At 30.6% G+C, this 10,409-nt stretch overlaps 1 protein-coding gene and 1 long non-coding RNA gene across 2 annotated transcripts; one reads left to right on the top strand and one right to left on the bottom strand.

Annotated features, from left to right (window-relative positions):
- Positions 1-28: 28 nt before the first annotated feature.
- On the bottom strand, positions 29-679 carry LOC127151305 (uncharacterized). Its single transcript, XR_007824167.1, has 2 exons — positions 383-679; positions 29-285 (listed from the first exon to the last, which is right to left on the bottom strand). It is a non-coding gene; the product is annotated as an uncharacterized LOC127151305 (long non-coding RNA).
- A 2,251-nt stretch (positions 680-2,930) lies between these two features.
- On the top strand, positions 2,931-4,687 carry LOC103503085 (GLABROUS1 enhancer-binding protein-like 2). The gene is made up of 3 exons (XM_051090775.1): positions 2,931-3,126; positions 3,804-4,051; positions 4,166-4,687. Exons 2-3 carry the CDS (start codon positions 3,820-3,822, stop codon positions 4,633-4,635), a joined length of 702 nt encoding a protein of 233 aa, XP_050946732.1. The 5' UTR covers positions 2,931-3,126; positions 3,804-3,819; the 3' UTR covers positions 4,636-4,687.
- The last annotated feature ends 5,722 nt before the right edge of the window (positions 4,688-10,409 follow it).

Here is a 10,409-nt window from a genome sequence, read left to right on the forward strand (position 1 = left end):
GACCCAACATAAACGAGAGATTAAAAAGAAAAAAAAAAAAAGATTTCATTTATTTGAGGAGTAAAACAAAAGATAACAAATCCAATAATTTATTTGGGCAATGCAACTAAAAATTGGGCAAAGACTTTAAAATAGAGGAAGGCCTGAAGGAAAACGTACATGCATCCATTGCTTTTCATATGATACCAAAAGACACCAACCAATCTCTTCAAGCAAAGACAATTTCAGTTCATAGAGTTTCTTCTTGGGAGTTTCTCCACCATTTTCAATAACATCAGTAACTGCCTGTTGTAACAACTTAAGTTTAACATCGGTACAAATTCAACAAGCCTTGTTACCATTCAACAAAAAAGAAAACATGAAAAAAATGAGACTCAATTACCTCAGTGAACCCCGGCCGTGGCGGCCATTAAGTGAAAAACAAATAAGATTACTAACAAACTGTCTAAGAAGGTCCTTGAGTTTGTAACCATTTGGTTCTTAGATTTTAGATTTTGAAAAATCAAGACAATAGACTGTTAGCTACATAAGCACCTTGGAGAGGGACAAAGACATCTCATATTACCTCTCTATATTTACCTATTTTCTACAGATAGAAGATAAACTAAGTGTTCAATATACTTGAACCCTCTCAATCTTGAGATCGCTCTTGGTAGCATTATTCACTCACCAAAATATTGCTGGCTTCTTCCCTACTCACTGTATTTATAACCAAACATCCCTAACAAACTACTTTAACTATTTACTAATATAAATATCCCTCTAATAACATCCCTATCAAAACCGAACCGAACCAAACTTAAAAAAGAAGTTGGAATTTTAAAAATTTGTTTTTAGTATTTGGAATTTGGCTTACCTACAAATAGTCTTGAATAGAGGAATATGGCGATTCCTACTTTGTGAGACAAGACCATAAAAAATTCTTCAAACTAGGTTGGAATAAAGAGTTAAATATAAAATTCTGAAAACTAGAACCAAAGTACCTTTTATGTCTTCCCAGAGTTTGATTGAAAGGGACAAACATGCTAGGGTAAAGCAAACAACCTTGGCACTAGGAAGGAGATTTGATAATAAGCAGGCATCTTCCGTGAGCTTTCCTTACTTGAATTAACAAGACCTAGTTTTGCATATGAGATTGCTCCCATGAGAACAGATCCTTAAGGAGAATTATGAAATGAGTAAACAAATATTCTTTTTTACTTATTTCAGAAATTGGAATTGGAACTAAAAATAAATAAATAAATAAGTCATTTGCTCTCTTCTTTGTTTTTTTTTTTAATATATAAGTGAGCGGGCAGAGTATGTGCACCACCACTATTCTCACAAGACAACCCATCCAACCCTAAAACATTTGAGCTTCCTCTGTAGGATATTAACTCTTATGTCAGTGGCTACCACGGATTGAACTTACGGCCATTTGTTGTCTTCTATAGTTGAAATTTTCCTTCTATATGTTACAATCTCTATGAAATCTTTCTTACAAAAGTCCCTCCAGAATATTCAGGGATTCTAGGTAGCCAACTCAACAGACTGTATGCGAAGTATTAAGTGCCTATCGAAAATAATGAAATAAAATGTATAATGTTACCTTAGGAAACTTATCTTTTGATGGTGGGCCTAAATAGAAGTCTTCCTTTTTCCTACCAAAGAAAATTCATCAAATTGAGTATTGAACTGAGCAATAGAACAAAGGGAAAGTTTCTCGACAACATACCTAAGAACTAATACTGAGAATTTGTAAGTAGAATTTCATATCATAGGACCATTGGGTTGAGAGAAAAAGTTCAATTTAATAGTATCCTATATTCAAATCAAATAAGCATACAATTCAGTGTAATAGCATTGAAGTAAATTTTCAACTACATTAAAGTCAAGCAACAAAATTGCACAATAAACCAATATATGCTAATAATACACGCCAATAGTTCATTGTTGGCTACAACTCAGACGAATATTAGAAGGCAAATATGATTATTCTATCTGATGACAAACAAATCTGACAATTTCCCAAAAATGGGAGAGAGATGGCAGAAGGCACGAGTAACAAATAAGTGAAATTGTACTCCTACGAGAAGTTCTAATGGAAATTTCTCTGCTTTCTACAAAAAGACAAATAAAAAATAAAGACAGCCAATTTGTGGCATCTATACAAACAAGCAAACAAAAGTTTCTTAAAAACTTTTAACATGTTACCTTATCCTCCAATTTGCTTTCTATAAACACCATCAACTGCTTCATCTTTCCCAAACATTGCACATCCTTGTGCCTGAAAATCAGGAGAAATTCTAAGATAGAGAATATTGTAGGACTGCTTTAGAATTGAACCATAAGGAATTTCTAAGCTGTAAGCATGAAGGAATTAAGTTCGATTTTAAAAAAAAAAAACATGGTGTTCTACTGTTCTTTACAAAAAAAAAAAAAAAAAAAAAAGGACTCAAATTTGGATGGTATCAAATTTCTCCACTAATAGGTATTTTTCAAATGGAGCACAAAGTTTACAGCCATTTCCTATAATATAGCCAAGATTTTCTTATAAACTAATGATTATACGGTGGTCATTCTTAAAGTATTCAAACGACATCTTCTTTCTATGCAAACAACATCTTCTTTCTATATATATATATGTATATATATAAATTCTAAATAGGGTAATTAACTGGTAATTATTTTTTTAATATTATAAAAGCAATTACTAACAATAAGAAAAATAGTTAATTAAAAAATAGAAACTACAATAATATTTAAAAAATTCATAAAAAAGATGAAATAAAATAAATTTAAAAACACTTTAGTATTGTGATTGAATATTTTTTGTATAGATAATGACCAAGAAAAAGAAGAATAATCTGATACTGAATTATTTAAATGGAAATGGAAATGATATGATATATTTGAAAAAGGAAAGTGTATAAAGGTGGTTTTTAAAAAATTATTCAAGAAAAAAAGTTTCCATATGAATTCAATTCTTTTTAAATTAATGGTTAGATTTAGGGTATTGCGTCTTCTCAACCTTAAAACAAAGAGGCAAAAAGGACAATACTCTGTTCCCTTCGGCTGCACATTTTTTCAGTATTCTTTGTGTAACGTGTTGCACACACCGCAGTTCTAATTTTGATATATACACAGGTAACAAATCTCCTATCTCTTCTCTAACTTCTAATATTTTCTTCTTTCTTTTCCATTTTAAATTCTAATTCACGCAATGAGTTTCATGACAATCATTCAATTCCAACTCTTGTTTTGATTCTGCATTATCATAGTCTGTAGATTGGGGATAGTGACAATGTTGTAGTTCATATATTGATACTGTTTTTTTGGAAGTTTATGGTTTTTAATTAATTACACTTTTATTTGTTTAAGAAAAAAACACTCCATCAAAAATAGGAACAAAAAAGAGAAATTTGAAAATTGTTACAATATATTATGGATATTAACCCTTATCGATCAAGGAGGTGTTTTGCACATTGGCTTACGACTTTTCTTTTCTTGCAAAGTTCTCTCTCTAGTTTTTTTCTTTTTCTTTTTGGGAAAAGTTCTGGTAAATTTATGCTTTACAGTATTTCAATTCACATAAAAGCATTTATATTTGTTATGGATTAAGTTTTACCTCTAGATTTATTGATTTGTTTTCTACTTTTTTACTTATATTTTAAATACCAAGCTATGTTTTGAGAACTATAAAAAGTAATATATATATATATATATATATATATATATATATATATATATATATATATATATATAGATTATTGAGGAGCCGCAAGGTTCCAAAAAAAGCTAAATGATCTCCTTTTGCCGTCCAGTCACAACATCGTTAAAATGGCAACAAGTTTTTCTAATGCTGATACTGAAGATAATTATTTAGAGTCAACAACTGAATCTCCTCAAATTTCATCCTTCGATAATTCAAAACGTGGGAGACAAGAAGATGAAAGTTGGAATTCGCAGATCGAAGAGGAGCGGGAAATATCAAAGAAAATAAAAAAAAATAATTTTCTTTGGAATTGGACCGACCAATGTACCATCTTGGAGAATCTTTATGAATTTGCAGGTACCATACAATTTCGTACAAAATCTACTATACATATATCCTTAATTATTTACTTCTGGTTCTTTTTTTCTATTTGTATTATATATATATGTATTTTTTTTAATTGTGATTCAGGAAAAAATGGGAGTTATTCAAAGGAATTATTCTACCATTTTGTGAAGGGGAAGTTGAGTGTAGAGGTATCCTATTCTCAATTGACAGACAAAGTATATAGATTGAAGAAACGATTCATATTGATGAAGGCCAATAAACATAGTAATAATAATATAATGAAAAAATTTTCAGATAGTAATTATGAGAAGTTGTTTGAGTTGTCAAGCAATATTTGGGGAGAGGAAGAAAATCCTAAATTAAGTGAAGAAGACTCATCGGGTCGAGGGTTAAATAATGCTGAGAATGAGTTTCAAATTGCTCTTGAAAAGTTGAAGATTGACATCACCTTCATTCCACCTGATGATTTGCAAAATATTAGCAAAGAATGGGAAGATATGATGAGTGCTAGGAATGATTATGAGTTGAAGTATGCCAAGTTACTTGAAGAAATCTCTAATATTAGATGCACTCAAGACTCGAAATATATATAAGTGTTGAATTATTGTTCATCAACCAACACAGTAGTACTTCTTTTTAATTTAATAGATGTCTTTAATTTCTATGTCGTTGGTTTCGCAAAAATAGGCTATTTTTATTTGATAATAGAATCTTAATTCTTCTTTTGTTTCTTAGTTTGTGCTGTGACTTGTGGGTGTCTATTAGCTTCTTATTCATAATTTCCCTTTTTACCTCTACCGGAGGATTTGGAGCGGGTTTTTTCTTTTATGAAGTCCAAAGAACTATGATTTTTAATGCTAGATCAATATATCCTATTAATTAACGATCAAGTTTATTTTTAATGTTGGTGAAGTTAAAATTTTCTTCATATTTCCTTTGATTTTCTTCATATATCAATGCAATGCGAGAGTGTTACTCATGCAGTGGTTATACCAAAATAGTCATATTCATAGATTCCATCCATATATCAATAAAATGTTGGGAACGACTAACATACCAAACTCAAACCGTTTAATTAGTTCATTCACATAATTAATTTTTATTACTGTTTTTACAATTAATTCTTTTTCCATTAATGTTTAAAACATTTCTTTTTTTTTTTCCTTACAAAAGACTCATGGTTTTGGAAAAAAAAAAGGTAGAATTTTATTTTTCTTCATCTTTGTTTTTTTCCATGTTATCATTCGGAAGTTATGTTAACCTTGTGGAGTAATTATATCGGTCTAGTATCAAGATCTTATCAATTTTGTTTTCAAGGAATTGGATTTATCCATGCCACAACGATCGGCATTTGATTCTAACAAGTTGAAAACAAAATTTTCAACTCAATTAATGTCGATCAAATCAGAACACAATGTGGCATTCTTAGTTTGATTGAAGGGATTAGAACACAGTTATCAAATTAAATTTGGAATTTGAAACATCAGTGAATTGGCAAAAATACAGAAACAAATTTATTGTAGATTGCTAAGCACACTTGCATAAAAAAAAAAAATAGAATTATAGAGAAAAGAAAACTTACATTCGTTGTCATTTCTGAATTCCATAGAATTTCAAATTGGAGTACACTACCACTTTGAGTCTTTTTTATTCTCTAATAATTCGAGATTTTGGTTGGTAGAAACCAAAACTAGAATGAATCAAAATCTCGAGTGGGATGAATAGAAATATTTCTTTTTTCTTCTAAGAGATATGTAGAGAATTATGTTCGTTTTCATTCACACAGACCGTCTTGCATTACTTACTTTCCTTTTCTTGATCCTAAAGAAAAAGAGAAGAGATTGGGATATGTAGAAAGCATCTCACATTTTGTATGTTAACTCCCATACATGAGAGTTATTAAATTAAATTAATTAAATCATATTTAATTAATAATTTATTTAGATCACATTTAAATGAATATCTCTCACATAACATATAGTTAGATAGTTTACATAAATGTATCAAAATTTAAAAATATTTACGATCCGTGTAACAATTTATTAAAGTCCATGAAGCTACCATTATTTTTTTATAAATTTCATATTTGTCATTTGTTGGTTTTGAATATTGGGGGACCATTCTTCACTTCACCTCTTTTTCTTCTTTGCAATTTATTCTTCTCTTCATATTATTAATTTCTTCATATTATTACTTATCCTTATTCATATTCTCACTTATTCTTGTTCGCAATTTTTTCATTTTCTCTTTCAGAATTTCTTCCTTCTTCTTCTTCTCTCATCTTATTTTTTTTCTTCTTGGTACAAGATTTAAACGATGTGCCAATATCTAACCGATCAATTATCTATCCCATATAGACAACTATCATGTACCAATATCTAAACGATCAGTTCTTTATCCCAAATAGACAAAGATAGATCATATCACTAATAGATCGTTTAGATTTGGTACAAGATCGTTTAGACTGACTATAAGATCGTTGAGGTTGGGTACAATGGTACAAGATTGTTTAGACTTGGTACAAAGGTACAAGATCATTTAGACTGAGTACAAGGGTACAAGATGATGTAGCACGACCATTTAGATTTGGTACAAGATCGTTTAGCCTAAGTATAAGGGTACAATATCGTTTAGGTTGGGTACAAGGATACAAGATTATTTAGATTGGGTATAAGGGTACAAGATTGTTTAGATTGGGTATAAAGATACAAGATCGTTCAAACTGGGTACAAGGGTACAAGATCGATCATGTACCAAGATCGTTTAGACTGGGTACACAATCGTTTTTCATGCGTGTATGACTAATTAATCGCGAGATATTTTTGTTATTTCACATTGTAGTCTTGTGAGCTTTTTCGTTTTTCAAAATTATTCTATACACTGTAAATATTTTCGTGCTTTATTCTATTTTTGAAAAAAAAAACTCTTATATAGTTCTAATTTAATTAATCTAATTAAATCAAATTTACTTAAAAAGAATTAAACTAAGGTTAAATATTTTCATAAATATAACAAAACACCAAAATATTTACGATCCCTATAACAAAATCAAAATGTCTAGGAAGCCGATGAAATATTTTCATAAATTTCAAATTTTCCCTTGATCTTGGGACAATTCGTCACTTCTCTTTCTTATTCTGCTTTACGATTTATTCATCTTCTCTTTCAGATTTCTTCAGCTCCTCTTCCAGATTTTCTTTCTTCTATTTTTATTCATCTTTTTTTTCCTTTCTTCATCGTCTAGAATATCGAGATCGTTTAAATATCACTTTGATATGATCTAAACAATCACTTACCAAGTCGACATGATCGTTTAGCATGGTCAACAAAATTTGAAGTTATTTTTCCATCGTTTAAAAAGAACTACAAGATCGTGTAGATATGATATAAACGATCGCTTACCTAGTCAACATGAATGTTTAGCACATTCAATACAATCCTTTAGATTTGAAGCCCTTTTTCCATCATTTAAATATCACTTTTTTGAAATTGTTCTATAGAGTGTAAATAATTTGCCGCTTTGTTATATTATTGAAAAGACCCCTATAAAAAATAACAATACATTTCATGAAAGATATATGATTAATGTTCATAAATGTAACAAAGCATAAAAATATTTACGATTTGTTTGTAACAAAAGATAAAAGCCCATGAAGCCAGTACAATATTTTCATAAATTCTAGATTTTCCCTTGTATATTGCAGATGATTCGTCACTTCTTTTTCTTCTTCTTTTTTGCGATTTATTCATGAAAATTTGATTGGGTAGAAATATGAGAATATGTTTTAGCAATTATGGCACATGCTTTTCAAATTTTGCAAATATGATAAATTTTAATATCAGATAAGCAAAAACTAGAGCCAACGAGTATGGGAAATCATACTTTGAGGCTTTGCACATTTCTTTGTATTCTATTTTATCTTTTTCTTGTATTACTTTGTATTTTGTATGCTATGGTGATCAAGAAACCTAAAGTTATATTTATAATAGTAATGCATTTCTTCTATCATTTTTCCATTTCTCTTTTACTATTCATTTTTTATTTGTTTGATTAGTTTGCGAGTAATGGAATGTGTTTTTAATATTAGAGAATTCTAATGTACGTTTATGAGTTTTCTTGAGTTAAACGTGAATGTCAAAACATTGTGTATTTGACAAAAAGACAATAGTATTGATCGGAATTACTTGACAAGTGATAACACGCATTTAACTAAGCAAGTGGTGAGGAGAACGCGATATAATCTTGTCATCAAATTCATCATTCGCTAGGTTATACAAATGCTAACATGTGTGGTGAAAGCATTGAGAGGCTGCCTGCCTTAATCAAGGATCAATTACTAATAGTGTAAACAAGGTTATTTGATATAAATCATAGCTTAGCTTTAAGTATTTGAATCCTGAAAGGCGAGCAAGTATGACAAAGGCAACGAAAGGTCGTTCGCCCTAATTCGAAGTTAATATATGCTTTTGTATTGCCTTGAACTATTAAAGCATAATTCATTGCGATTAGACAATTAGACTTTCCTTCCTCGCCATGCCTAGAAATGAGTTCGCTTCTCATCTCTCTTCATTACCATGCTCACCTTGTACCGCCAAAGCACCGTAGTGTAAATAACTAAGATAAATTATATTGTTCATATTTATACTGTATAGATTATTGATAACTTGCAGAAATACAAGTTATTATAGCCTCTTTTTATAGAATAGCAAGACCAAAATGTAGAAGAAGTGTATCAAAATGCCATGATTATATTGAAAAACCATAAGTATTTAGAAATACACTTTACATAAGCATAATTATATTGAAGTCTGTTTTACTGCGTTTCAGTTCTTAACATAGGAATAAAAGCAAAAAAAGAGATTAGTGAATTGCAAAGGATACACGCAAGAGGTACGCGAGAAGAGCTCATCTGGAAAGAACAAAGGGAGGTGGAAGATGAAGGAAAGGATTGTATAAGTTTCTTACTAGGGGACGTTGTTTGTACTTTCGGTAGGAGAGAGTTTAACATCATAGCTAGTCTATGGGGTTCTAAAGAGGAGTATATTCAGTTGGTTGGGAATAGTCGATTATTGGAAAAGTTTTTTAAAGACAAGGAGTGTATTTATGTAAGCGACTTAGAGGATATATTTTTGGAATGCGAGGGTGATGATGATGATATTGTGAAATTAGCTTTAGTCTACTTTATAGAGCTATCTTTGTTAGGAAAAGATAGGCGAACCAAAGTCGACATTGGTTTTTTCAAGATTGTTGATGATTGGAATACATTTAATAATTATGATTGGGGTGTGATTGTTTTTGGACGCACGCTAAGTGCCTTGAAAAGAGCCTTGGACAAGTAATATGCCAAGGGAAAGAAGAAATCAACACAGACAAAAAAATTGATGGAAAAAACAAAGCAAGAGCCATGCAACAGCAGAAGATAAAGATCATGCTTTACTCTATATGCATTTAAACGATTTAGAAGTTCATATGCAACTACCATGCAATGGACCTAAACGAAGAGAGAGGAAGGTCAACGATGAACTTACCTTTGTAGTCCTCAACTTCTTCTTTGATCCAAAACTTCTTCTCTTCTTGAAAATCACGAGCAATGACAACCACCAAGCTGACCTACTATGCTCAGGACCAAGAACTGAGTTGTGGGACTCGACTATGCGAAGAGAATTTTGAGAGGGATGGAAGTCAATCGTTTAGGTGTTTTTTTAGAGAAAACCTCTTTTTTTTCTCATTCGGTAATAAGAAGTTTTATATGAAATTTACATGCAAATTGCATGTAAATTATTTCTTATCTTATTAACACCTACTCAAATCATTAACTCTTTAATGAAATTAGTGGCCTTCAATTCATAATCGGCTGCCACATTTCCCATTAACATTAATTAATAAAGTAATTAGTCAAAAGGGTACTTAGGTCATTTGACCAACTTAAGTCAAAGTCAAACTTTGAATTTTCTTAGTCAAAAATCAACTTTTTGACTTTTTACTAATTTTTCCGTCTTGACTAATTCTAACCTCTCGAGTATGAATCCGTATTCGTTTTTCTAGAATTCAAATCATATTTGAATATAAATCCGGTCAAAGTTCATAATCAACATGTTGACTTTTTGACCGTTCTCTAAACTTTTCATGTAACGACCCAACTCTTTATACTAAGCTGAGGTCATTACTAAAAAGAAACAATAACGATAGACACTTTCTTGAAACGAGGGAAGACTAAATTTTCATTAAAAACGGAATATTAAAACACTGAAACATAGACGCGGAAGCAAAACTGAGTCCTCATATGACATGTCACGGATCCTTCTCTGCCGCTCGCCTGCTTTCCTCTACCTTACCTTTGCCTGAAATATTAAACATAGAAAGAGT

Source organism: Cucumis melo, chromosome 10, assembly GCF_025177605.1.
Source record: "Cucumis melo cultivar AY chromosome 10, USDA_Cmelo_AY_1.0, whole genome shotgun sequence".
Classification (NCBI taxonomy): domain Eukaryota; kingdom Viridiplantae; phylum Streptophyta; class Magnoliopsida; order Cucurbitales; family Cucurbitaceae; genus Cucumis; species Cucumis melo.

Bases quoted from the DNA above. Each gene is read 5' to 3' on its own strand.
- LOC103503085 (XM_051090775.1), top strand. From the start codon at position 3,820: ATGGCAACAAGTTTTTCTAATGCTGATACTGAAGATAATTATTTAGAG. The intron at 4,052-4,165 runs GTACCATACAAT...ATTGTGATTCAG, and splicing joins GAATCTTTATGAATTTGCAG to GAAAAAATGGGAGTTATTCA.